Consider the following 26,913-nt stretch of genomic DNA (forward strand, 5'->3'; position numbering starts at 1 on the left):
CAAAAGCGGAGTTTGGCCAAGTTGGTGGCACAAAACGTGGAAGGATTTATGCAATGATAGGTTTGTTCTACCACAAGAGAGCATGGCAGAAGCAAACAGAGTTTAATGGCGAGTTCACTACACGTGTCTAAATCAAAAGTAAACATCGAGCATAAATTGACAAGGCTTTCTTTGCATTGCGGATTTTCCAAACCTCCATCCGTAAACTGAATGACAGGATCCCAACAATCAATCAATCAGCTCTTAGCTCCATCGCCACAAGCATGACGACTGAACATCGACAATTTGAAGACGACTTCTCCGAAAGACAGCAATTAATTCCCGAGGTAAAGCAGACTCTACAGCGTGCTATCGACTATGCCTATAATATGGTACACCCTGATGGGCATTGGTGTGGGGAGATGAGGTCAAATGTGACCATAACGGCCGAATATATTTTTCTCCGACAGGCTCTGGGACTGGGCTTGAAAGTTGACGGAGCGGCCTATTGTCGCCATATACTATCTCAGCAAAGTTGCGACGGCTCATGGGGCCTAGCGCCAGAGTTTCCAGGAGATGTATCGACAACAACCGAAGCGTATCTCGCACTGAAAATGTTAGGGGTGAGTGTAGACGTCCCAGCCATGCAACGAGCAAGAGCATTCGTTCTCAATGCGGGAGGCGTTGCTAAGGTTCGTGTGTTCACTCGCATTTTCCTGGCAACATTCGGCTTGTTTCCATGGAAGGCAGTACCCCAGCTGCCTGTCGAGTTGATTCTCCTCCCTTCCATATGTCCAATCAACATCTACAAGTTCGCATCTTGGGCCCGCGGCACCATTGCCCCTCTCTTGATTATCTGCCATCATCAGCCAGTATATGCCCTCCCGAATGGAATATTTCCGGAGAACAACTATCTAGACGAGTTATGGCACAACCCCTTGAGCAAAAACGTGCCCTACGGTCCATCCCTCTGGGAGCTGCTATCGCAGGGAGACATGATGGGGTTGACATTCAGCATCCTGGACAAACTGCTTTATCAGCTGAACAGCCTTCGATCAATTCCTCTACTAAGGTCATACGCACGGCAACAATGCATGAAATGGATTCTGGAGCGCCAAGAACCCACCGGCGACTGGGCCGGAATTTTCCCGCCCATGCATGCCAGTGTGTATGCGTTCGTACTGGAAGGGTACAAGCTAGATGATCCCCCTGTCAGGCTTGGCATCCAAGCAATAGAAAATTTTGCTTGGGAAGATGCAGAGGGTAAAAGGGTTCAACCTTGCGTTTCACCGGTATGGGACACAACTCTGATGTCAATTGCGCTCTGCGATGCCGCGTCCCCGAATCAGCGGATCGTCGATCGCGCTGTTCAATGGATCCGAGACCGCCAGTTGCTCGAACTCCGCGGTGATTGGCGTGTATACCGACCTCGACTCGCGCCTGGGGGGTTCAGCTTCGAGTACACGAACAGCCACTATCCCGATATAGACGACTCCGCGGCGATCATCCTTGCGCAGGTGAAGCATGACGCGAGATCGGTTAATTCTAGCTCCGTGATCGCAGCAGCAACATGGATTCTGGGCATGCAGAATCCTGACGGAGGATGGGCTGCGTTTGACGTGGAGAATGATAAGTTGTTCCTCAACAAAATCCCGTTCAGTGACATGGATAGTTTATGTGACACGTCCTGCGCCGACATCACTGGGCGGATCCTGGAAGCTTTCGGCCTCATGATTGTCCGGGCCCCTGAAAAGGACAATGCGAGCGGATTTGTCCAACTTCTCCCTACAATACGTGCAGCGTGCAGGCGTGGTATTCAATATCTTGCCTCTACGCGTGAGCCCAATGGAGCTTGGTTCGGGCGATGGGGGTGCAACTACATCTATGGGACTAGTCATGCACTGTGTGGTCTGGCGTACTTTTCCAAAGACAATAAACAAATTTTCGACATGGCCCAGCCGGCTTTGCATTGGCTGAAGTCGCAGCAAAATGGGGACGGCGGGTGGGGTGAATCCTTGCTGTCATACCAAAGGCCCGAGAGAAAGGAGCAAAGATCGACCGCGTCGCAAACAGCATGGGCCCTCATGGGATTGCTGGCCCACCTTCCCCACACTGACATCGCTATTGAACGGGGCATACGGTGGCTGGTCTCCTCTCAAAGGCCGCATGGAAGCCTTGGATATACCTGGCCTGAACCAGTGTACACGGGAACTGGATTTCCAAATCATTTTTATTTGGGCTACGACTACTATCGGCATTACTTCCCAATGATGGCACTTGGGAGATATTTACGGAGTATTCAGGGCTAGATAGAGCTGAGGATAGTCATATGGGACGTACAGACATTGACTGACATGATAGCAAACTTGCATATATGGGACATCATCTCTGTAGTTAAAGGAATCAGTGGAATGCTCCACTCTCTGGCATACCGCTCTTTCATACCTTACAGCATATGGAATGACGACTATCCCCTTGAAGCAAGGGGCTCCCCTATAGTATTTTCCCACCACATGGATGTTACGCTTTGCATTTCGATTTAGAGACATACCAAAAACCTTGAGGATTTATGAGCACAGGGAGAGAGCTTTAGAAGGTGCTATTTGAAGAATTCGTACCCCTCCCTAGACCAGCATTGGTGGCGTATCCCCGACGGAGGCTGCAAGCAATGGGTCTCCTCTCTATCTTTGGCCGTACACGGCCAGCAACTATACCCACCGATCGAATTGTCCCTCTACGATACTGGGATGATTTGCACTATCTACGTAGCCTTTGCCATGACTTTACCTTCCGCTTTGATGACGTTCTTGATGCGTCAAAACTCGAGGCAGCACTCGACCGGCTGATGGAAACCGGCAACTGGGGTCAACTGGGGGCTCGCCTGCGACTGAATGTAAGGCCTTTCGCGAACCATAACCTGCCCACAATACTGACGTGATAATCTAATATGTAGGATAGTGGAAAGCTTGAATATCACATACCCGCCGAGTATGACAAGAGCACCCGTCCCGCATTTGGCTTTACCACCGCCGAGTATGGCATAGGTATCAATGAACACCCGTTGGGTGCCCGGCTGCCGAAAACCGGCCAGGACCAGTCTGTGTTGTCGCCATCTTGCGCGGAATTTGCTCCGTTGGTCCGCCATCCGGATAGCCCCCGAGAGTTGGCCGATTGGATCTATTCCGACCGTCCGCAGCTGCATGTCCATGTTACCATCTTCCAAGACGCAACTCTCCTGACGGTCAGCTACCTTCACACCTTGTTTGACGCAGTCGCTCGAACCAACTTCTTCAAGGCATGGATAGCTGTTCTCGAAGGCCGGGAAGGAGAGGTGCCACCTTTTGTTCCTTTTGACCAGGACCCCCTGTGCGATTTGGGCAAGGACGTCCCTCGGGAAAGCTATACCCACTTCGGGCGGCTCGTTGCCGGGCTGAGCCTCGTACTCTTCGGACTCAGGTATCTATTCGAGCTGTTCTGGTTCCGCAAGGAGGAAGAACATCCTATCCGGGTTCCGGGACATTGCGTGGAACGGATGAGGGAAACCGCACAACAGGAACTGGCTGCTGCCACTGAGGAGGGAGCGAAAGTTCCCTTCCTGAGCGAGCCCGATGTTGTCTCTGCGTGGTGGGTGAAGACCATGGTCACAGCCCTAAACCCTGCGCCCGGCCGAACAGTCATGGTGATGAGTCCCTTCAACGTGTGGAGTCTGTTTAAGGAGTCGTTCCCTGCCGGCGCTAAGGGCTTCATTGGCAACGCATTCTTCAATTCCTACACGGTACACAGGGCGAGCGAGGTCCTCGAGGAGAACAACTTGGCACACTTGGCGTGCAAAAACCGCCAGGCTCTCGTGGAACACAGAACGAAGGAACAAGTCCAAGCGATGACTGCCATTCAACGGGAATCAGTTATGCAGATTCCACCCCTCGTCGGGGACTCGAATCTGCTTTTCATGACCCACACCAATCAGCACAAAGCCAGATACTTTGAGACTGACTTCTCGGCGGCCGTTGTTGCCCCCGGTATGCCTCTTAGCGAAAGACCTCATGCATTGGGCAGACCGTCTTATATCAACGACATTGAACATTGTCGTCTGTACCCGACTCGTAACGTTTGTAGGGTGATTGGTAAGGATGCCGCAGGCGACTGGTGGCTGTTGTTTAAGACTCGATCTGAGGCATGGCCTTCGATCCACAAGCAGTTGACGAGTCTGCTTGGCATCGAGGAGGCCCAGGCAAAGGACCTCTCCAATGGAGCGGACCAGCCAGCCGTTGCGTACAACGAAACCTCATCGTCCAAGACTTACTCTGAGGTTATGGGCATACTTCTGCAATTCCGTCTTCTTTGGAAGCTTCTCGTTTAGGTAGTATGCCCCTTTTTACCCTAAATCTGTTGTCCCTTCTAAATTGAACAATATGGGCGACAAATCCACCTCGAAAGCTTCAGCACAGCGTGGTGACACTCTAATAATGGGTTTTGTATGCGTTGTTCTCACTGGTGTGAATTTCAATAAAATGCTCTTGAATTTCAGGATTTCGGGCTAGGTAATTAAACTTGTGTCGTTATAATCCATCATCTGGCATTCTGTAGAAGCACATAGGAAAAATGAGTAGCGTAATTCCGTATTTATCCGAAAAGATGTGATGTATCGATCACCGGCCTGCAGGCCATCCCAAATACCATCCAGCCAGCGACTGGGGAATGTTATGATCCACGTGACCACGGCATGCCCATCTCTGCAAATCAACCATTCCAAACAATAAGGCAAGTTTGACAACACGCTGTGATGCTCTTCAAAAAGACACGGGATGTCCGACGAGGAAATCCTGCTGGGTGAGATCCCGCCGATCTCAGATACTCCTTGTGCAGCCGAAATCATTGAACGTCAGATTCGCATAGAGCCCAGCACTGCGAACCTTTTCTCAATCTACCGATGTGCAAACGCACCATGGCTCTGCGCATTGCTGATATCAGTAGTCTGTGCAGTAGTTGGCGGGGCTGCAATGCCCTTGGTGACGATTGTTTTCGGGGCTTTGGCAAGTGAATTCATCAATGGGGATGAGAAAGCACCGCATGATGTTCGAGACCGGGTTCAGCATCTCACCCTCTTACTAGTTTATGTCGGTATGACCATTGTGACTTATTCTATCATCATTTTATCTGACGTGATTTAGCCATCGGGTCATTTGTCGCCACCATGATCAGCACGTGGGGTCTCAATGTAGTCGGAGAACAGATTACACGTCGCCTCCAACGCAGATATCTATCCTCAGTCCTGCAGCAGAACATGGCGTACTTCGATGTAGTCGGCACAGGAGAGCTCACGTCCAGGATAGACCAGGAGATGAAACTAATCCAAACAGGTATCTCGCAGAAGATGGGGAACATTATATCGGGAGTGTCTGGGTTCATTGTTGCCATCATCTGCGCATTTATCCAGAACCAACACTTCGCATCGATAATGATCACGCAGCCGATTGCCATGATTCTCCTAGTGGGATTAATGGGATACTGGCTAAGCGTTACGCAGCAAAGGGGCTTGCCCCACTCCGTTAAACTTGAAAATCTAGCACAAGAAGTCCTCAATGCTATGAGGAGTGTTATTGCCTACCGAAGCCAAGAAAGATATGCGAGAAAGTATCACGATACGTTGCTGGAGCCGGCCGCCCTAGACTTTCGGGAGCGGTTGATCTTCGGAGTGATTGTGGCAGGCTCCTTTACGATTTTGCATTGGGCTAATGGGCTGGGTGTATGTATAGATCCAGTCTTTCTAGGGCCTGCTAACGATGATGGGTAGTTCTGGCAGGCTGATCGCCTCTTCCGCCAAGGACGTTGTACGGTTTCGGAGGCCTTGTCCATCCTCTACGCAACAGTTGTCGCAGGAGGGATGCTATGTCAAGCATTGCCGTATGTCGTGGATGTCACCAGGGCCAGCAAAGCTGCCAACCCGGTATTTTCAGTTATTGAGCGTGTTTCACCGATTAATCCTATGCTGAATACGGGACGCATTTACGGTCCCGTGCGGGGAGAGATCTGCTTCGACAATGTATCGTTTGCTTATCCCTCACGACCGGAACAAACTGTCCTGAGAGAGCTTAGTTTTACTGTGCCTGCTGGACATACTGTAGCATTGATCGGGCCATCAGGATCTGGTAAGTCGACCGTTTTCGCCCTTTTGGCACGTTTATACGATCCCACCGGTGGTGGCGTCATGTTAGATAATGAACCGATCGAGGAGATGAATGTCTCTTGGCTCAGGTCTCAGGTTGGATATGTTAGTCAGGATCTTACTTTGTTCCGTGCATCGATTCATGAGAATATTGCTCATGGCCTACCCAAGAGTACCGTCAAGGTATGTCTGTCAGTGTCCATTGATTTTTGCCAAGTTAGTTCGCTCATACTAGAACAGGCACTAGACGCATCTGCCATTCGAGGACTAATAATTCAAGCTGCCCAGACCGCGCAGATCCACACATTCATTACCAATCTTCCCAACGGTTACGATACCGTGATCGGTGTTAATGGGTCAAGTCTCTCAGGTGGACAGAGGCAACGCATCGCAATTGCTCGCGCCATTGTATCCCAGCCATCCATCCTGCTGCTGGATGAAGCTACTGCCGCATTGGACAGTCAAAGCGAAAAGGAAATTCAGGAGGCTTTGAGGAAGGCCGTCTACGGACGAACAACCATGATAATAGCTCATCGGCTATCAACAGTTCAAGATGCTGATGCTATAATTATCATGAAAGACGGCCAGATTCTAAATCAAGGCACCCATTCGGAGTTAATGATCACGTCTGGGACGTACCGCGAACTGATCAAACAGCAGGCACTCCAGCAGAGCGAGGGAATTCGAGAATCATCATCCCCTGCAGAGAGAGCCGAAAGCCAAACGAGGGATATATCAGTCGATGTTGGTGCTCTGAAGAAACCTGTGGATACTTCATTTACAAACTCATCATCAACGAGTAGTATTAGCCAAATTTGGCGCTTGAACAAGCCTGAGCTGCCATTCGTTATTTCTGGTATCATTTTCAGCGCTTTAGCTGGGATGACATACCCTGTCCAAGCGATCTTCTTCGGCAATGGGATCATATCAATCATAAGCCCTAGTGCAAGCACCGGAGGGCACAATGTTCAATTTTGGGCCCGATTGTATCTTATTCACGGTGTTGTGGTATTTTTTGTTTACTGTGTACGAGGCTACTGCTTTGCTGTATCTGCGTCTCAGTTGCATCTCCGAGCACGGTCGCATTTGTTCAGGGCACTCCTGCAGAAAGCCCTTATTTTTTTCGAGCATAGAGATCATTCAACTGCAGCCATGGTGAGCTTTCTCTCGTCAAGCACTCCGAAAATCACGGGTGTCTCAGGAACATCACTCGGATTGATGGCCGAAAGCATCGTAATGCTTGCTACCGGGATCACAGTTGGATGTATCTTCGGATGGAAGCTCGGCGTGGCGGCAATGGCTACCGTCCCATTGATAGCCATGTCCAGCTTCCTGCAATACTATATCGAGGCACAAGTACAGAAGCACGTGAAGCGCGACACTAATGCTGTGGCCATTGCGCACGAAGCATTTTCCGCTATCAAAACAGTGGCAATACTAGACCTACACAGCACCGTTCTCGAAACTTTTGAAAGAGAAAGTCAACAAGAGAGGAGTAGTTGGTACTGGGCTATATCTGCCACCCTGCATGCCTGCACTACATCGTTCCGTATACTGAGTATTGCTTTTGTATTCTGGTATGGCGGCACCCGCCTCATCGCGACGGGCGAATATACTATTCAACAATTTTTCATCTGTTTCGCGGCTACGGTTTGGGGATCCCAATCTGCCGCTACTCTCTTTGCTCACGCACCAGACATTGCGGGGGCCCACGCTGCTGCTGCTCGATTGACGGAATTGATGCAGCCCGACGATCCCCCAGGACAATTCCCGGAAAGGGACCAAAAGCAAGGCTTTACCTCTACCCTTATGCCCAATACCACGGAGGACCTCGCAGTGCAGCACATTAACTTTAGATACCCCACTCGTCCTTCTCAACTAGCGCTAAACGATGTCACCTTCAGCGCCCAATCAAGGCGCTTCATTGCTCTCGTCGGAGCAACTGGCAGTGGGAAAAGCTCGGTTGTTAATCTGATAGAGCGGTTCTACGCTGCTGAGTCCGGTCAAATAACGCTAGGGCATAGTCCCATTGAACAATATGATCTGAGCGATTACAGAGGGTACCTGGCGCTGGTCGACCAGAATCCATGCTTGGTGGGTGAAGATCTGCGCGAGTGTTTGCAGAGTGACGAGCGAGTCGTCCCAGACGACGAAATCATGGTTACGTTGAAGGATGTGGGACTAGCTGATTTCGTGGTACGTTTTCTATCCGTTTACCACACACGCGTTTCTCGTTACATCTATTAATCTGATCATGACTAGATATCCCTCCCTCAAGGACTGAGCACCCCGGTCATGGCCAACGGATCCACTCTGTCCGGGGGGCAACGTCAGCGCATGGCAATTGCCAAGGCACTTTTGTGGAAGCCGAAGATCTTGTAAGGTTTGATCCTACTTATATATTTGGTTTTCTGACTCTTTATAGTTTATTTGACGAGGCAACCTCCGCATTGGATAGTGCCTCGGAAGCACTAGTCCAGAAGGCACTCCAGCAGGCAATGAAAGGCCGAACCGTCATCGCCATTGCTCATCGGCTCAAGACGATTGTGGATGCCGATGAGATTTTAGTGTTGGATCAAGGGCGCATCATTGAAAGGGGCTGTCATGAAAAGCTGATGAAGCTCGGCGGGAAATATTGGCAGATGGCTAAGTTGCAGGAGTTTAATGGAGAGGTTAGGACGTAGCTCCCTAGATAGTTCTCGGTGTCCTGTTTTCCTTGTATATTATGGAGGAAGCTGAAATATATCACTTTTATATAAGTGGTACATAAACTCGCACTACACCCCCCGTTGATTATATATCCGGAAAGTGATACACCGAAGTATTGCCGACCAGAGCATGTAATTAGAGAGGTTTCATCAATCTGTGGGCATGAATATGTGGAGAACGGTCTAGATCTAATGTAGATGCACTGTCAAATACAAACTTAAGGTGAACGTTTCCATATATGAGAGAATCTCGGAAGGATGGTCCGGGACGGAAGGGTGGTCCGGGAAGGACTGGTAAGGAAACCCCCGGCCCGGCACGGACCGTCCACGGATCAACCGCAGCTTTCCCGTGAAGGTGCAGATGGTCCATTGTATAAAAAAGGAAAATGTTTCCTGTATTGCGAGGTCCCCTTGTCTCGAATTGACCGAAAAGACGACCGTCGAGCGAATTTCTGAAGTGTTAACCCACTAGCTCAACCTCGTCTTGCTCCAATATTACATCGTCCTCATTTTTGTCGGCGGAAGAAAAGCGGAGGAACAGCTAGCATGACCAAGATACCGGCTCTCTTACGCTCATGTTATCCAGATACCGGAGGTTCTTCCTCAATGGTGTCAGTGGCCATTAATATCGCCGGTGCCGAGGACAAACACCCCAAGGTGTTCACTACGTCAGATAAGATCGAAGGAGTGGTGACTATCACCGTGGCAGAGAAAACTGCCTTTGGCGATATCAAGATCACGTTTGAAGGGATATCGAGGGTAATGACCTGGGGAGGCATCAACGGATTACCACTTATTAGTGCTCGTCAAACCTTCATGAAATTCTATTATCCAATTGAGAAGAGTCCATACCAACCAGGATCGATTTTAGAGCCGGGGTGGTGCTACAAGTTCCCATTTACGTTCATTGTGCCGGAGAACCTACCACTCACACCATGCAATCACCAAGTCGACGATACAGTCATCGCAAATCCTCATACCAAAGTACCTCCCTCAATTTGCAAGGAGACAGACACAGAATGTTTCTCTATTGATTACATCGTCCGAGTGGTTATCTCGAGGCCATTTTACCCTAAAGACCAGCCGACAAAGAGCTTAGTCAACGCTGTTCGACCGGTGAAAATACTGCCGTCTGGCACTATAGGTGGCTCCAGTGGCGTTGCCATCAATACACTCACATCTCACAAAGAACTGAAAATTAGACGGGGCTGGAGGGGGAAATGCACTGGACGCTTGGCCGTCCTAGCTTCACCTGCTGGGTGCATACGGTATCCCTTCCATCAGATTGACGCTACCGACCAGGCCAACACCTCGATAAAACTAGACCTTGTATATAACCCGGTTCGAACAGGAGCCCCACCTCGTCTGCGCAAGGTGTATCCCAGGTTGAACTTGGTAACATCGTTCCACGCAACCCCGCGGAACGGATATCCGTCTTTTGGACAGAGCAAAAGCACCAATTTACCGCAAGGAAATCACGTTCAGTCTTTGACGCTTCCAACAGTCGATATTGAATCAGCTCAATGGGTCAAAGTAACAACACCCAGCACCGGCGTTTCATCTTCCCGGCAGGGCTGTCTGCCAACCTTCACAGATGATGAAATCTTATATAGAACATCAATCGTTGTCCCAATCTCCGTTCCGAAGCATGACGACCTTGTACCGAGTTTTCAATCCTGCTTCATTTCGCGCATGTATACCCTTGAATTCATCTTTTCTTATTGCATGACAAAGGAAGCTGGAAGCCGCACTGTCAAAATCGAGGTTCCTGTTGACATCACTTTGAGAACCGAGTAAGCTAGTCTCCTACATTATAGGGGATTAGTTCACTGTTATAAAATTCATCAACACGAGGTGGAGCTTGCCTGATCCTTTGGTGGTCATTGTCATGGGGGCTATCTTCGGTTAGAAAACGGGTGCTCTCGCCACACTGTGTTGAAGTCTGGAGAGGCTGACAGAATATCTTGACGGTATTCCACGATACTATCCTGATTATGACCATATTTTGTATAATAAGTAATAAACAACTTTCTCTACCAGAGCGAAGTGCTGATAATTTGCATGAGCATCCATAATGATGAATGTATATAGAACAGCAGCCACTGGACTGGCTCCTTGTGCTTCAAGAAGAACAATACGAAAAAAGACTAGGAATAACGTAGTTGCATACGAGGGTTAGTTTTAGGTTTCATAACTTAGTTTTCACCACTTCAGATCACAAAGAGTTGAGATAGCCGTTCAATTCACACACATGTCAGGATTGCTTGATTGATTTATTGGTTGTATGTATTTCCTGCTGTCCGCTTTGGTGACGGCGAGGGTTAGAAAAAAACAACCGGAACGCACGGCTACCACGTGGAGGCCGTTGATCGTCCCCGTTCTCGATTTATTAGCTTATTCCATGGCATAGATGGGTCCAGCAACATCAGAGTACGTCTTAGGTGATGAGCTTGAAGTAAAGCCACGCGCCAAGGCTATACCGCTTGCGACTCCCAACCAATGTCTATTGCAGTTAATTGTTTGTTGTTAAGTGTTTATTGCGAGCATGGCGGGCCCGGGGAATTGTGAGACCCTCTATCCACAATGTATACGGTCGATGGTAGTCGAGACTATGACGAGCACATTGCGAGATATTTGGGTCCAGGGAAATAAGGAGAGGGCCACATTGGAGCTAAGCCGCTCACAAGCAGCTTCCAATTATATGTAGAAGGGTCACATACTACAGAGTGCTTGTGTGTGTGTGAAATCATCTACCTGAAACCTCGTCCGGGAGGATTATGAGCCTATTATTGTCTCAGCTTGACCAGACAATTTTTTCCATGACTTGTCTGTCGTAACCTCAAGTACCAGAGACATTCACAGGGGTTTCGGCCTCCTCAGAGTATCCTCAATGATCAATTAACCCACTATATTTATTGTCTAATGGTCATGTAGGTTGAAATCCTTGATTGGATTGATTATGTTGCTTGAATCTATCAACCTGACTGTGGGAAGAAGATATCGCTTGGGAAGAACAACAGTGCGAGACCTGATTAGGCAGCGTCAACATTTATCTAATGATGGTTCCGTTGATCTCATCCGCCAATATGCATAATAATTCATATTATACCTTGCTCTGACGCGAGGTTATGAAGTGCCAGGAAGTGCGCTAAGCCACTTTCGTTCGGACCGGCAATGAACCTTAGGTTCAATATCGGGTGTATTGTTCCGTGCGGGACTTACCGAGTACTACTAGCTTCATACACTGTATCCCGGTCGGCGTTACGCTTGTAGACCGTATGAGGAGACAGGACAGTAGGCCTGTTGTAGGATGCAGCAGGGCTCTGACCGGTAACCGATGAAGCCACGGATGGTAAACAATACCCAACCTAGAACAGTGCCGAAAAGAGTGATAGCAGATGACGTGAAATTGTTAAGCTACGGACTAAATTCACGATTTCCTTCCCCATTAGATGTAGTACTAGACAATGGTCGTGATCCCGCCCGCAGGAGAAGCAGGCTCTTCCCCTGATACAACCCCGCGATCACGATCCTCGTTACCTTGCACCGTAGGCCGTAGTGATTTTGCCACGATACACTCAATCGCGAAAGCGAAGCATTTCATATACCAGGCCTGGCTTTGAAAGCTCAACTCCATGCAGTGTGGGGCCATGGGGATTATTTCGCACGTCACGTTCGGACTTTCTGGGAAGGCAGCCTTATACTCTGCCAATGTCTCCGCAGAACAGGTCCACAGGCCGTCGAATTCACCCAATCCATATAGCAACGGAACCCTAACATTTGTCGAATAGTCCTTCCAGTAGCCAAGCCAGGTCGTGTTAATGTCCCGTAGCTCGCCTTGGGGGACCGGTTGGTTCAACTGCTCGGTGAATTGACGCACCTCCAATGGCGCAAGATTCATATGGGCGGGTTGCAACATGATAGCGTCTTTTGGCGTTGCTTCAAAGTGAACAAACTCAACTGGTTCATCCAATAGATGTAACATGCCTTGCCTATGACCCTCTACGATCTCGCTGCCAATGCCAGATGTTATGATGCCTGCCAGCGGATAATCCTCCAAGCCGGTGTAAGATCCAGCGGCAATCGTTGCAATCATAGCGCCGATCGAATGTGATAGCAGCACCATCGCTGATGCTTTTGCACGATCTGCAAAGGTTTGCCACAATACAGGAAAGACCACTGAATTGAGGTATATCCCTTGTGCTTGCGCGTAGGTCGGTGCATTTTCAACGTCGGGGGCCATCGTACTGGCTCCGTAGCCAGGTCGATCTATGGCGATGACCGGAATTTTCAAGCAACTTGACAGGTTGAATATGGATTGAGCGCCTTGCACGTCAAAGTACCGAGAGTCATAGCTGCCGCCGGGGATGCACACAATGAGCGGCCGTATCTGAGTTGATTTGGAATCTCTTGGGGGAAAGTTATAGCGGCCGGATATGATGGCGCCATTTGGTAGAGAGAGTTTGAAAGGCTCCATGATGAAGTGAAGTTGTCCCAGGGCTCCGTATATGAGAGGAGCGCACTTGATAAAAAAAAAAAAAAAGAAAAAGAAAGAAAGAAAGAAAGAAAGAAAAGTCGGGGCTTGCTTACCTGTTTATAATAATCGAACTTGCGAGGGCTCGCTGCACCGTGTTTCGGGCATGGAGAAACCCACCGGCGTATTTAAACCCAAATAATATATCCGATTGGACCTATGAGAGTATATTTCCGGCCCGAGATGGAGAGAAGACGGAATAAGCAACATCTGGATGCTACATGTCCTTTCCAGCGTATCACTTTAGGGTTTCTTGTCACAAAACACTAAATACATACATAAATAGGCCGTGGCCGTCAATCAAGGCAGGAATAGGAGATCCTCCATTGCCGTTTACAATTGTAGCATTGTGCAGATTTGCGTTGCTGAGCCTGCCGTTGATGAAGACAACCGTCGGCACGGGGTCGCACTTGGAGCCATTCCAAACATGAACAGTCGTGATAGCCATCTTGACTAAATGTCATCCAGAGGGGTGTAATGGTACACCACAGACAATTGCTATCGCAGCTAGAACAAAGACAAAAGGGTAACGGGCAAGCATGATTTAGTGCTGAATTGCGGGTCTGTGGCGAAGAATCGCGTTTTGCAGTACAAGTACAACTTAACCGCCGGATGAGACATCAAAGAGTGTCGTAGCTTTATGTGACACGACACTCCAACTAAGCCCTTCGATCCTTTAAGATAGCAGGATACCAGGTCAAGATTTAGCGCTAAGTATTATTTCCATTTTCCTCGACCGTTAAGTTCAATACCTTTGCATACTGCATCCCTGGTATGACGTACCTTGGTGAGAGATGCTTAGATAATGCCTGACGGCATGATCGGATCGTATCATTGGAATGTAAAGAACTAGTACAATTTGTACCGCATTTAGTTTAAAGATCTGATCAGAGAAGAATTTACCATTACGATTGACTGAACGTAGAAGTCGATAGTATCATAAGTGAAAACTAAGGACAGTGGCGTATAATATGTTCTTCCTCTCCCATTTTCTTCACATAGTGCAATTGTGAACATGTAGGTAGTCCATGCCCGCCCCTAGGAGTGATTACCGCTCCTCATTCAGAGCTAGGCGTGATTACCTCTTTAACACCAAGAGTTTGGAAGGATCTTGGTGTATGACTCCAGATGCAAGGAGGCACAGTCCTCGTTTCGAAGTATGTAATAAAACAATCATGATGCGACGGATAGCTCGGCGGTTTTCCCTCATTCCCGTTTATCCGCTGCTCCGAACCGTTTAGGTAGAAAGCTTGTAGCTAGGACTATAATATAAGTCCCGCCGCCTAGATCCAAATTTTGGGACGAAAGCATCCGGTAGTAGTGAAGGCGCGCGGGCATAAGCCTTTCTTTTCTTAAAGACAAAATGACACCACCAACCAACCACATGCTGGATGAGGCGCAGATCAAATCACTCCTTGTGCGCGAGCGCTACTACCGGGATACCTGTCAGTGGGAAAAGCTGAGGGCTTGCTATCACCCGGATGCGTCGAAAACACGTATCGAAATTACCTGGTAAGATCCTGTCCATCAGGAAACTGCGACGATGATCTGAGACAGGCTTCAAGGTTTCAAGGGGATATCGATGGATTCGTTGAAGGATCCAAAGTTATGGCCACAGGCGGAACGGGCGCTGTTCATACTATCTGTCCAGTTGAGGTCCATCTTCACAGCAAGAAGGCTCTTTCTGAATCAACAGGGTCAATTTCCATCCGCTTCCAACACGACGGGACCTTTTTTGACTGCGTGTCATACACTCGATTCATTTCTCGACTCGAGTACATCGGAGATGAATGGAGGCTGCTCACGTTGGAGGCAATTTATGACCGCGACTTGATTACGCCTGTAATCCCTCAGGGGACGGCCAAGTTCCAATTCCCTAAGGATGCTAGGAACAGCTATAGATGTATCTCTTGGGTTTTGTTCCAGAAAGGCTTTTCTATCAAGCAGGATTTACCCGGTATCGATGACCCTACTTCGTGTGCACAATTGATGGAAGCTAGCTTCAAGTGGCTGGCCAAATGAAGCTTTGTCAGACCCCACCAAAAGCGCACGTTTACTTCGGTGGTTTTGAAGGTTCTCACTGTTTGATTTAGGATAGCCTCAATACAAGGAATATCCATGTCTTAGTTTAACAAGATTATTGTCACCACGCTCTATGGAATCCAACCGAGCGCAGGTCGACATATGCTCTGTTCTGCCATGATTGGGCGTTGAATGTCGTTTACCACCGCCAAAACAATTCAAATACTATACGCCCCAAACATGGGGTGTTTATCGGGTAGGCGTGTCATCTGCCCCGCAGAGAATCGTGATGTCGAATGAACGGGTGTTTCACTCTTGTATGCAAATAGTTGTGTGTAGGATCTTCTATTAACAGGAGAGAGATATGCGGGACCGGTCCAAAGACGACGGTGGGTACATAAGGAGCAGTTACATTTGCTTCGCTCAAGCTCAGTGATCCGCTCATGGGACGCAGCCACTGCTCTTGACCTATTTTCTGCTGCTGCGTGTATGGCGGTTTCAGGCTTTGGGACACAACTCGCGACAACCGTCACCTTCACCTACTCTTGTGATTCATATCGACAACAGTCAAGTGATGTGAGTATTGTTATGAACCTTTTGAAATCCCGTAAGCCATCCAATCCCTTGTCCAATAATTGGCTAGTGTCCCTAATGAAGTGGCTGTCCAGTTTTCGCAGTCAATATCGGTTTATATGCACCCCCAACTGCAGATGAAACGGGATTCACAATAGGAAATACTCTGACGTTGATAATGACGGTGATGGGAGTCATGATGAGAGCAAAAATTGGTGTGGTCTTTTTCGATAGGACGAGATGGTGATGCGGAGGGTTCATGAGCAGCAACTGCAGAAAAAAAAAAATGAAACACGAAGCCAGTTTCGAGTGTCATAGGATTGTAGCCTGGACGTGTAATCTGGCGTATTGTTAAGTTGCTGAAAATGTTCGGGCCGAACCAAACCGGCACGCTATGGCAAGCCCCCGGCCCACCCTCTAATTCTATCGGTGGTCCAGATGTTCTTGACAACACCATTAAATATTAAACTTCTGCCTGGCTTGCGGACGGTCATCGGATGTCGGTGCTCTGATCTCCGATCGCCATGAAATGGAATGGTCGGTCCCAGATGGTTTTTTTGTCTTGTTGGGGAGCACCTTTCCGCTCTATTTCCGAGCATTCAATCTAAATTATTATTGCAGTATATCAGGAGGGAAGGGCACGATATCCCTACAATGACGCCGCTCGTATGATGATATGGAGGTTGAAAAAGAAAGCAATACTACATATCTAGGCATCTGTTTCGTGACCAGTATATTCATACTTGCCGTAACTCCGAGGATGGTTACTCGTTTCCTGTCGCCAGGAATTTTTGAGGGTTATGCAACATGCAACCTCTCGATTGATTTCCAATCAATCTTGGTAATTCAGGGAGGTCAGGAATTGACCAGCATAATACTTTTAGCTCACAACAAATACTATAGGCAACCATGAGATGCGCGACCAACTCAATACCAATCGAGGCCCTCCAGATCCGAGCGCGCCCTAACGGGTCCATTGCCGTATAAGGCCACGTGACCGTGGCCTTAGATATGCAGTGTGGTATCTCGCGGGAACGGCCAACTTCCCCTTTGTAAACGGGTCGTGGCGTAGCCAGGTTAAATCAAGTCGGCTTCAGCCCTCCAACCGTCCAAGCCCTTCCTGTAGAGCAAGCACGACTCATCGCCATCCCTCTCTAATACCTGCGGTTAGAGGGATCCTGCGCATCACGTGGAGGGTTATGCACCTGGAACGCTATTTCCCCCGCACGATCTTCTACGCCTCCCCATAACCACCCTAGTCTCGTCATCATACTCATTTCGAGTTTCCATGCCTCCAAATAGAGAACATGTTAAGATATCACAGGCTTGTAGCCACTGCAGGAAAAAAAAGGTGAAATGTTAGTAACGTAAGAAAGGTTGCCTGAAACGTGCTAATCTCGTTTACATAGGCGACGGCGCTGTCCCCTGTGGGAATTGCTTGGTATGCCACAATCGCAACCCATATTTGGAGGGGACATTCTTACAAATGCCGGCCACAGGACCGTGAGCAACAATGTGCTTACCCGGTTTTGCAACGAAGAGGGCGGAAAAGTAACGAAGAGCGCACGATACACAGCTGTGCCAGCCCAACTGAGACGATCCAGCAGCCAAACGACTGGGGTGGATGCAATATGTTTTCCAACATAAAACCGACAGCTCAGCCGTCCATTTCAATCGCTGAAGTGAGGCAAAGCCAGATATATTCCGAGACAAGCCTAAATGGGCCCAGTCAGATTACTCCGAACATTACGGAGACGACGGGATCAGTGGATCAGTTTGCAGTTGGGGAAATAGATGCTTCTCCATTACTCAATAGGACGTTGACATATGAAAATAATACACGGAATGTTGACGGAAGGCCTCCGACCCCTCGAGAGTCTGAAATCGATCGAGAGGAGGCCACAATGGACCTCCAAGCTGTATGTTGATATTTGCCCCCCTCGCGAGTGCTCCCTGCTGAATCGGATCTTAGATAAACTGGGAGCATCATGGTGGGTTATAGCCAATTTGCTTTGAAGACACGATAATTAATACTAATGAAAATAGGGCCTGGTTCATGGCTCTCTATTTGTTCAACGCCGGGCGTGCAATGGGTTTCTGCTAAAGCGGGCACCACTCGATTCCACGAAATTGCCCAGCGACTGGTCGTGGGTTGGACGAAAAGATTGACGCTGAGCTCAGACACAATTCGTGAAAGATGCCCAGAGCCAGGGATCGAGAATGCTTGGAAATACGTGTCAGGTACGCACACCCGTGTCATTAATTATATGTACGCTACAGTCATGTTTAAGCTTACTTGTTATAGCTTATTTTGAGAACTCGCGAGATAGTGTTTTCGGTGTTGTTCTCCGCTCCAGTTTCGAAAGTCGACTTCGTATTCATTTCCAGAATGCCAGCAGACCCGATGAGGACGTTGCTTGGTATGCCCTGCGGAATGCTGTGTATGCAATAGGGCGTCGAGTCGCGGTATCAGTGGACGGAACTAGGGACTTCGCAGAAATCCAGTCGGAGTCCTTGCGATTCTTTCACAATGCCTTTTCCGTTTTTTTCGGAGCTTCTATTTAGACCCAGCGGGCTAATGGCCGTACAGGCACTCGTCGTGATGGTATGTATGTTTGAATGATTGCTACACCAATAAAACTGACTAGTTACCCAGACTTCCTTCGCCGAGCTTTTAGGAAGTCCAGCTGTCGAGTACATGCTCTGTGCGTCAGCAGTTCGACTCGCACAATCAAAGGGTCTTCACCGACAGCCATCCAGGGCATGGAATCTTCCAAGGTCAGAGGTGGTACACAGGAATTGGGTATTTTGGGCCTCATATTGCTATGACAAGAATATTGCGTTGCGATCGGGCCGTCCATCGGTATGCATCATGTTTCGGTTCTCGTTCCCTTCTTCTGCTTTCCTTGTATTCCAGCGTTTTTAATCCAAGCCCAGGCGTTTGACGATGATGAAATAAGCTGCGAGATACCCAATGAGCTTCCTGATGGAAGCAGGTCGGATATTCAAGTGGTTATTGCTGCTATAGAGCATGCTAAAATCTGCGCAAAGATAAGCAAACAGCTTTTATCAGCACGGGCATTTAATCAGTCACCAAAATCGCTCCTCGACACAATGGAAACGTTGGAAGATAAACTTCGGATGTGGCGAAATTCTCTCCCAGATCATTTAACCCTAGCCAAGCAGAATGATTACCGGCCGTTGAACAACTCTTCCCAATGCAAAGCAAACACTTTGCGGCTACACTACTTATACTGGGGAAGTGTCATTGCTTTGAATGCAAATTTCCATTATCCGTGGATAAGTTCGTTGCTTACTCGCCAAGAGCCGTTTTTGGAAGATCGAATGTTGAAAAGCTCGACGCGGGCTGCTGAAGCTTCACGACAGATTTTGTGGACTTTGCAGGATACCGAGCTTGATACGTCGTCTTCATCCCCGTGAGTATCTGTTGTTTTACCCCCAGCCTGGAACCAAGAGCGAACGCTAAGTTGCCAGGATTGTTTTTTACTTCCCCATGCTCGCGGTTATCAATCTGTTTATCTACATCCTCCAGACCCCGACGCTTGAGACAGTCGAATCGGACCTTGCGCTTCTCGACCTCGCGGCCGGTCATTTCGCAAAAGTTCATTTTCTCACATCGTCACAAGTATCGTTCACTTTTGCGAGAGAAATCGTCGGCCTAGCAAACAAAGCTGTACGAATGGCGACGAAGGTAGCGCCTAGGAGCACAAATCGCTCAAGCGCTTATTCACCTGACCCTTTCTCAGTAAATATGTCTGGAGAACCGGTAAGCCTGTAGATCTCTAATGATTTTTGTCGGATGTTGATTCCATACTCTCCTTGCCAGGCATCAGTCTTTGCCTCGAATGCCAATTTCGAGGCCTTGAGTACCCTCTCGACTGAGTTCTTCGAAAATCTTTCAGCTGCAGGAGACATGATCATTTTTTGAAAAGCCAGCTTGCACCTTGGGCCGTACCCAAAAATGGACCTTTTCTAGGAACTGATCTTCATACGCAGCCAAGTTACTTTTCTCTTTGAGGCCCCGTGTTTATAAACTGCGGTATGGCGATCATAAGCGCTTTAATGGGCAGTCCAATATGATATTCAAACGTGCCTGCATACATCTTTTCTTTCAGTCATCTGTTTGTAAACAGAACCAGTCGGTCCGAGACTCCCCCGACCCAAATGGGAAATGATCCGCTCCGAGCAACAATACAAAGAGCCCATTCTCCTCGCTACCTGGTGAATACGCTGCAACACCTACTACAGTTCATCTGAGGGAGCTCCAAAAAGGCTTTTCTCATTGTTTTGCGCTCAAAATGCCTTCTTGGACACATTTGGTGCGCTTTGTCGCCTCTGAGGATGACCAAGTCCATTTGGGTCAACTAGTCGACCCAACGCGTGATGTCGGCCTAGACTCTATCAATGGAATTCCCATTTATGCATTCAAAGTAGAGGGAACTATATACAATGGCAGGGTAACAGAAACCTCTTTGCAAGTCCGCCAGGTTTGTCAGGCACTCTAGTCCAAAAGGCATCGCATCGACTCAGGTTTCGTCACAGCTACTATCACCTATTGTTCCAGAGGAATGTCCCTACATTCGCTGCATTGGTCTCAACTACAAACTTCATGCACTGGTATGCCGTTGTTTAGTACCATAATTCCACTTATCGATTATGATATGGGGAGTCTGGGAGGGAGCCGCTAAGATAAAACAGGAGGCTGGCATGCCAATTCCAACTGTCCCAGCCCTTTTCTCGAAACCCCGTACCACTATCGCCAATCCGTACCCGGGTACCATTAACATCCCAAAGATTGCCCAAGACAACTCAAGTGATTATGAGGCAGAGCTTGTCATTGTTATCGGAAAGTCAGCTCGGGACATTACCGCTGAACAGGCTCCTTGGTATATTCTTGGATACACTGCTGCCAACGATGTTTCAGCGCGAGATATGCAGATGAAGACTCCAATGCCTTGCTTCTCCAAGGGCATGGACTCCAGTTGTCCGTTGGGTAAGTCAAAAGTCTTGAATAAAAGGAAGATTATAGGAAAGTCTAACATCCCTACTATACTAGGCCCGGTTTTGGTCTCCACGGCCGTTATTCCCGATCCCCAAGACTTGGAAATCAACGCAATTTACAATAACAAAACGGTTCAAGAGGGCCATACCAGTGACATGATTTTCGGGGTGTGTGAGCTCATCGCCTATTTGTCCCAAGGAACTACCATTGAGCCTGGAACAATTATCCTGACTGGGACCCCGTCAGGAATTGGATACTTCCGGTCCCCCAGAATATTCCTTGGAGATGGAGATGAAATCCGAGTTTGTATTGAGCGAATTGGGTCCCTTGTCAACAAGGTTCACTACGAGTAATTTTCAAATCTAATAACTTCGGCGCCGAGTTCATCTTTAATCCCATTGTACGGACACTAGACAGGACTTTGTACAGTCCTCCAGGACGTGAATAAATTGCTTCAACTATCTGTAGCAGAGACTACTCTCAACACCAAAAGCGGTGAGTAGTCTCTGCTACAGATACATCGGTTGATAACAGGTAAGGGCCTACAGGCTCTCAACTACGCTTTATTCACATCAGATTACCACCGAAGGAGCACCTCAAATGGGCGAAATACCCCGAATTTCTCATATTCCCCCCATATTCCCTATTCCCCGTAAATATGATCCCGAACAGATCGAGTTTAGTTAAACCTTGAGTTTCCCAATGCTATGGTTAACACAACTCCGGAAATGAGACTTCCGTTGTCTCAACTCTTGCTACAAGAGCTCGTATCCGGTGAAAGTCCTGTGTGACATGGTCGGGACTTTTGACACTCTTCTTCGTGGCGTCGATCCAGTGGCAATATGAAAAAAGAAAGTATCGATTTTGGGAATTTAAGAGTAGCCCATAGTAACAGCAGCATCTACAAGAGGAAAGGATACATTCAAGGCCTTATAAACTGTGGAAATAAATTTCGGAATAAGATAATCTACCTGGCTTAGAGTTTCGCTTTGGAATGCTCCTCGGTATCGTCTAGCAGCAGCTGGTCCATCGCAACTTCCAACTCCTTACCGCCATGACGGCTCTTGTAGATCGACCTCCAGGCTACCATGTTGTCGGGACGAACAAGGATAGCTCCGCCAGTCTGGATGCCTTTCAGGCCATTCCATCGATCGTCGTAGTCCCGGTAAAGGCATCTGTCACCAATTTGAGCCACGACAACTTCGACCCCACGGTTCTTGAGAATATTCTTGGCAGCAATTCCCCAGTCACCCCCTTCACTGTCCGTAATCAAGGCGAACCCTGGCTTGTTTGACACCAGATCATGGGTAGAGATGACGCTGTTCCCTGTCTCGATCCAAGCATGTGGGAGACGATGGCCAGGCTGTGTGGTCGGATGATATTTTATACCCAGGGGGTCCCTGTTTGTCGGGAGGCTTCCGTCATGGAGAACAAGGCCTTTGGGGTACCTGAAGCCCAGCTCGATTCCATGTGCACAGAATTCAATGGCTTGGGTGTCGATGATGCGCGCAACTTGAGCTCGGAAGCTGTGCCCTTTATCGGTATCTTCGAATAGGGTTTGTAAACGGAATTGGTTTGCTTCTCTTTCTCCCGGGATGAGTCCAAGGATAGTATTGATCACGGCGGAGTTACTGAACGTGAACAACCCCCAATCGGAGTTTATCTCGCCGACGGCGCGTCTTTCCGGCTCGTAGCTATCCAAAATAGACTCACTGGCTTGCCCTTTGAGAACCAATGCCAGCTTCCAGGCAATATTGAGAGAGTCCTCGAGCGCGGTATTGAGCCCTAGACCAGTCGTCGGCGGACGACGGTTTCCCGCATCCCCGGCAAGAAAGACTCGGCCCACCCGATACTTGTCCGCGACGACTTTCTCAATGGCCCAGTGACTTATTTTATGCACGTCCATTTCCAAGTCAGGGATCTTTAACAGCTGGCGGATACGTGGAATCAGTGCTGCATCGTCGTGTCGGTTTTGGTCATCCATCGCAAATCCGCAATGAAACACCCATTCCTTAGAATGCCTGCCCCAATTCGGACCCATAGGAACAATTGCACCGCTCTCGAAGACAGTGTTACATTCGCCATTGATGAAGTGGCAAGCAAAGTAGCGGCCATCCCAATACTCGGAGAGATCAGCGCTGAAGTGCACCGAAACCATATCGGCGATGTTGGTTAAACCTTCCATTTTGATGCCAAGTTTGTGACCTATAGTCCGTCCTCCATCTGCAGCAATGAGGTATTTGCATCGATATGATCTTTCCCGTCCGGCTCTGTCAGAGACTCTAGCAACGATGGAAGAGCCTTCATCGGTGAAATTCACCAATTGATGACCGAAGAAAATCTTGCCCGGGTTTCTCTTCTCTGCAAGTTCTTTTAGTATTGGTTCTAGCCGAAATAGCGGGAGGTTCCCCGAGCGGAGCGGGGCGTCACGTCTGTATATACAGTCAGCTTCAGGATCTTTTATGTTCAACGTGGAGGGCTGTCGTACTTGTAGGATTCCGCGAACTCCGTTCCGTCATTTCCGCCGAAGCATTCGAATTTAGAGATCACCTGACGATCTAATATACCGGAGCCACCTAGTGAGGTCTGCCAGGCAACCTGACTCATGTGTCGTGGAGGACAGGTCTTCTGAAGAATCTCCTGCACCATGTCATGATTGCGAAGTGTTTCCATCGTGCGCTGGTTCAGATAGTGCGCCTTTGGAAGGATCGAGGTGCCGGTATGCTTCTCAAAAAGGACGTGCTCGACACCATAGTTGGATAGAAAGCTTGAAAGGGTCAACCCACAACCACCGCCTCCGACGATGACAATAGGGGTTTCGATTTCCTCGGACATGGTGACAAAAATGACAGATCACGGACTAAAGATTTGAAGACGGTAATCGTGTGATGATATAATTCTTGAAACTTTGAAGAAACCGCGTAAAACCGAGTCATCAATAAGGTATTATAAAGCTGACTTGAAATCGCGTCAAGGTATATTGCAACAGCTAATTATTTCCTCTTTGGCGCGGAGACATACATAATGCGGGGAACCTGGGGCTCCGGAGTCCCCGGTTTTGAAACAGCCGGATTTATATCCATGTGAGACGAAAATGGGGTTTTAGGGTGGAGACTCAACCGTGGAAAGCTCGGACACTGTCATGTCGCGAGCTGGTGCCGGGGTGGACGTTCGATCTTGGGTTGGGACCTCTTCAACTACGTAGGAAGTGGGCTGTAATGTTGTCATTCTTTCGAATAAACTCAGCTTAATAGAGCTAAGGGTTGATCATTCCATGCAATACCTATCTGCAACAGCTAGAAAGAAAAGTAATAGTCCGGAGGTTAAGTGATTTGAGGATTAAATACACTAGCATATTTCAATTCAATATAATGTGCCTTGTAAAAGAATCCAATTAAATCAAATTGCTCTCTCAAAGCCCAACGTATATTTGAAGATATAGTCTTCCTATTCTATCAACCCTCCCCCCCCAATAATCACACTGCCGCAGGAATATCATGTCGAATGCCAATCTCAATCCGTCTTTTTAAGGCCTTCTCAGCCGCACCGGCCTCTAGCTGGCGAAGCAGCTCGTTCGGATCAATATCTGTCCCGATGGGATTCTCCTGGAAGAATTTGGAAGTCATGAACTCATTCGCCTCCTCGACTGTGTCAAAATTATCCACCTGAGTCTCAATAGCATTTCCATCCGGGTCTTTGTAGTAGACACTGGTTGTAGGGCCATGATTGACACACCAGGTCGGCTTGATGCCAAGCTTCTCTCTCAGCTTCCAGGCTTTCAGAAGACCCTGGAGTGTGTCGTAGGTAAAGGCCACATGATGAAGTCCAGCTGCGGTTGCCAAGTGAGGGCCTGTGCTCTCGTCGTTTATGATAGCGACGCGGTGATGTTCATCGTCGTACCGAAGAAAAGCAATGAACTCATTCTCGAACACTCGCTCCGCGCCCAGGAAGCTGGACCAGAATTCCACCATAACTTTGATGCTGGCCGTTCTGAAGACGACGTGGGCTAGCCCGCTGGGTCGGAGAATCGAAACGTCTGACATGATGGAGATAATGCCGATTCTGACTTGGAACAAATGTTGCTTCATTCACTCTGGGACCTATATGCGGGGGTAAGTTCCGAGCGGGTTATTACTGAAATCTTATATGAGCGAGTTTATAGATTCATCACATCGCTTGTATATTCGCTTGAAAATGACGTAACGTAGCCTACACGCAATCCTCTCCTACTATGCCAGACAATTCGCAGAGCAATGGCAAGATGTGGCGTTGAACGGGGGCCAATTGGAAAAAAAAATATACACTTTCGCGCTATTCCATTTCGGTTCGGAGGTTTAGAATATTTACATAACGAAAGTACAGTTATGTATGTAGTTGTGTCAACAAGAAATAACCGTGTAGACCAAGAATATCGCCCATAGTGCCTTTTTGATCTAGCGGTCTAGTGACCCATATTCTATTCGACAATATGCAAGTTTTACTTTATAATGTATTAGAAATAGGCCGAGTCGGAGCTGGACAATGAACACACCCCATATTTTGTATATCCCTGAGCGCGGAGATGAAGCGACGTATCTCATCGTTACAGAAACACTTTGTACACGATACTATGACTAAAGCTGCTTTTGTCCAGGGGTTATACACGAAAGATTTGGTATCAAATTTCTAACTTATTTTGCCCGTTCAATATAGAAGGTCTAATCGCTGCGGTTTCATTCGGTGTAGAGGAAGGGAATTAGGCCGGCTGGGCGATGAGTTGAGCCAAGTATTTAGTAATTGATTATCGCCCACTCAAATTCCCTCACCTTACACATCCCATTCTATCATTCAATAAAAGGCTACGAGCGATTCAAGAAAAGCAGCGATGTGGCCTATTTCTCAGCCCCTACCAGAGGTGAAGCAACTTGTATACCGCTTCTTCGCTTTGGTGGACACCAATTCGCAAGAGATAGGGCAAGTCTTAGCCGATGAGATCTTTACCCAGGATGGTGTGTTAATAACGGCGAATGCCATGTTTCAAGGGGCCGCTGGTAAGACCCTTCCTCCTGGTCTTTCCCTCAAATTCTCTATGTTGTTCACTGAACTCGCGTTCAGAGATATCGCAATCCAGAGAGGGTGCGTGGACGACGGTGAAAACTCGACAGCATACAATCTTGAAAAGCTATGTGAACGACGCATATGGCACGGATATCTTTTTAGTTGGTAAATTGGACATGGAGACATTGGCTGGAACAAAGACAAACCTGGAGTTTGTAGCTCGGATGGAGATCGAAGAACGAGCGTTGGGGCCCAGAATATGCAAATATCAGGTTGTCAGTCCAGCTCCACAAGTCTCGTAGCCAATCATGAAAATTGAATGAGCTTTAGGCCGATACCAGAATATCCGCCTGGATGGGTATCTTTGTGGTCTCCTTTTGTATATAAATAGCCGGAAGCTATCTAAAAAGATACCCGGTTCTGCGCATGACTCAACAATCAACAAGCTCTCTCTCTCTAGGCGCAGATAGTCCCAATAAATACCTTCCTGACACGTATAATCTGCCCATTAATCTCATGATACAATTATCACCCGAATCTTCTATGGAGCTTCAAGATAAATACGCCGAACCAAAACGGCAACAAAAGAATGCCGACACTTTCAGAGCATATTTGGGACGTTCATCCTCTTCGTAGGCTTTATAGCGACATTCCCAATACCGAGTTCGTCGCTAGGCTTTTTCAAGATATCCTCGATATTTGCAATGTTGATGCGAGAGACGTTGTGCGGATGAGTTGATTTCGTAGAGCGAATGTGGGATGTCTGATCAAGATGGCGAGATTGGTAGCCTATACCATGCATTGACTAGACTACTACCGCAGGCAACACCATCCGACATTGATATATTCGGTAAGTGCTTCGGATACCCCA

General features: G+C 48.2%; 10 protein-coding genes across 10 annotated transcripts; 7 read left to right on the forward strand and 3 right to left on the reverse strand.

Moving 5' to 3' along the window:
- Nucleotides 1–263: 263 nt before the first annotated feature.
- Nucleotides 264–4,562, forward strand: BDV38DRAFT_295617 (terpene cyclase/mutase family protein; the record flags this gene model as incomplete). Its single annotated transcript, XM_032062735.1, has 3 exons — nt 264–1,999; nt 2,638–2,872; nt 2,933–4,562. 3 exons carry the CDS (start codon nt 264–266, stop codon nt 4,337–4,339), a joined length of 3,378 nt encoding a protein of 1,125 aa, XP_031917837.1. The 3' UTR covers nt 4,340–4,562.
- A 222-nt stretch (nt 4,563–4,784) lies between these two features.
- BDV38DRAFT_278559 (ABC transporter ATP-binding protein) lies at nt 4,785–8,829 on the forward strand (the record flags this gene model as incomplete). Its single annotated transcript, XM_032058757.1, has 6 exons — nt 4,785–5,100; nt 5,151–5,725; nt 5,774–6,328; nt 6,386–8,341; nt 8,408–8,523; nt 8,571–8,829. 6 exons carry the CDS (start codon nt 4,785–4,787, stop codon nt 8,827–8,829), a joined length of 3,777 nt encoding a protein of 1,258 aa, XP_031917838.1.
- A 570-nt stretch (nt 8,830–9,399) lies between these two features.
- On the forward strand, nt 9,400–10,650 carry BDV38DRAFT_278560 (uncharacterized protein; the record flags this gene model as incomplete). The annotated part of the gene is made up of 1 exon (XM_032058758.1): nt 9,400–10,650. One exon carries the CDS (start codon nt 9,400–9,402, stop codon nt 10,648–10,650), a length of 1,251 nt encoding a protein of 416 aa, XP_031917839.1.
- A 1,663-nt stretch (nt 10,651–12,313) lies between these two features.
- BDV38DRAFT_278561 (alpha/beta fold hydrolase) lies at nt 12,314–13,330 on the reverse strand (the record flags this gene model as incomplete). Its single annotated transcript, XM_032058759.1, has 1 exon — nt 12,314–13,330. One exon carries the CDS (start codon nt 13,328–13,330, stop codon nt 12,314–12,316), a length of 1,017 nt encoding a protein of 338 aa, XP_031917840.1.
- Nucleotides 13,331–14,284: 954 nt separating this feature from the next.
- Nucleotides 14,285–15,542, forward strand: BDV38DRAFT_173940 (uncharacterized protein). The gene is made up of 2 exons (XM_032051978.1): nt 14,285–14,899; nt 14,953–15,542. The coding sequence occupies exons 1-2, from the start codon at nt 14,751–14,753 to the stop codon at nt 15,407–15,409; spliced, it is 606 nt and encodes a 201-aa protein (XP_031917841.1). The 5' UTR covers nt 14,285–14,750; the 3' UTR covers nt 15,410–15,542.
- A 1,953-nt stretch (nt 15,543–17,495) lies between these two features.
- On the forward strand, nt 17,496–19,781 carry BDV38DRAFT_268086 (fungal specific transcription factor domain-containing protein; the record flags this gene model as incomplete). The annotated part of the gene is made up of 9 exons (XM_032056701.1): nt 17,496–17,533; nt 17,670–17,901; nt 17,955–17,973; nt 18,029–18,223; nt 18,288–18,523; nt 18,573–18,591; nt 18,631–18,845; nt 18,920–19,419; nt 19,478–19,781. 9 exons carry the CDS (start codon nt 17,496–17,498, stop codon nt 19,779–19,781), a joined length of 1,758 nt encoding a protein of 585 aa, XP_031917842.1.
- A 335-nt stretch (nt 19,782–20,116) lies between these two features.
- On the forward strand, nt 20,117–21,388 carry BDV38DRAFT_174003 (fumarylacetoacetate hydrolase family protein). Its single transcript, XM_032051979.1, has 4 exons — nt 20,117–20,490; nt 20,546–20,620; nt 20,702–20,996; nt 21,060–21,388. Exons 1-4 carry the CDS (start codon nt 20,302–20,304, stop codon nt 21,356–21,358), a joined length of 858 nt encoding a protein of 285 aa, XP_031917843.1. The 5' UTR covers nt 20,117–20,301; the 3' UTR covers nt 21,359–21,388.
- A 593-nt stretch (nt 21,389–21,981) lies between these two features.
- On the reverse strand, nt 21,982–23,840 carry BDV38DRAFT_295619 (FAD binding domain-containing protein; the record flags this gene model as incomplete). The annotated part of the gene is made up of 2 exons (XM_032062736.1): nt 21,982–23,437; nt 23,494–23,840. 2 exons carry the CDS (start codon nt 23,838–23,840, stop codon nt 21,982–21,984), a joined length of 1,803 nt encoding a protein of 600 aa, XP_031917844.1.
- A 641-nt stretch (nt 23,841–24,481) lies between these two features.
- Nucleotides 24,482–25,048, reverse strand: BDV38DRAFT_278566 (Glyoxalase/Bleomycin resistance protein/Dihydroxybiphenyl dioxygenase; the record flags this gene model as incomplete). The annotated part of the gene is made up of 1 exon (XM_032058760.1): nt 24,482–25,048. One exon carries the CDS (start codon nt 25,046–25,048, stop codon nt 24,482–24,484), a length of 567 nt encoding a protein of 188 aa, XP_031917845.1.
- An 821-nt stretch (nt 25,049–25,869) lies between these two features.
- On the forward strand, nt 25,870–26,344 carry BDV38DRAFT_278567 (uncharacterized protein; the record flags this gene model as incomplete). The annotated part of the gene is made up of 2 exons (XM_032058761.1): nt 25,870–26,035; nt 26,100–26,344. 2 exons carry the CDS (start codon nt 25,870–25,872, stop codon nt 26,342–26,344), a joined length of 411 nt encoding a protein of 136 aa, XP_031917846.1.
- Between the last annotated feature and the right edge of the window lie 569 nt (nt 26,345–26,913).

This window comes from Aspergillus pseudotamarii (genome assembly GCF_009193445.1).
Source record: "Aspergillus pseudotamarii strain CBS 117625 unplaced genomic scaffold BDV38scaffold_6, whole genome shotgun sequence".
NCBI classification, from domain to species: domain Eukaryota; kingdom Fungi; phylum Ascomycota; class Eurotiomycetes; order Eurotiales; family Aspergillaceae; genus Aspergillus; species Aspergillus pseudotamarii.

What these genes read in the sequence shown, in the direction of transcription:
- BDV38DRAFT_174003 (XM_032051979.1), top strand. Translation starts at nt 20,302, where the DNA reads ATGCCTTCTTGGACACATTTGGTGCGCTTTGTCGCCTCTGAGGATGAC. An exon ending in ACTACAAACTTCATGCACTG is followed by an intron (nt 20,621 to 20,701) that starts GTATGCCGTTGT and finishes AAGATAAAACAG; the next exon opens with GAGGCTGGCATGCCAATTCC. An exon ending in GGACTCCAGTTGTCCGTTGG is followed by an intron (nt 20,997 to 21,059) that starts GTAAGTCAAAAG and finishes CTACTATACTAG; the next exon opens with GCCCGGTTTTGGTCTCCACG.
- BDV38DRAFT_173940 (XM_032051978.1), top strand. Translation starts at nt 14,751, where the DNA reads ATGACACCACCAACCAACCACATGCTGGATGAGGCGCAGATCAAATCA. An exon ending in ACACGTATCGAAATTACCTG is followed by an intron (nt 14,900 to 14,952) that starts GTAAGATCCTGT and finishes ACAGGCTTCAAG; the next exon opens with GTTTCAAGGGGATATCGATG.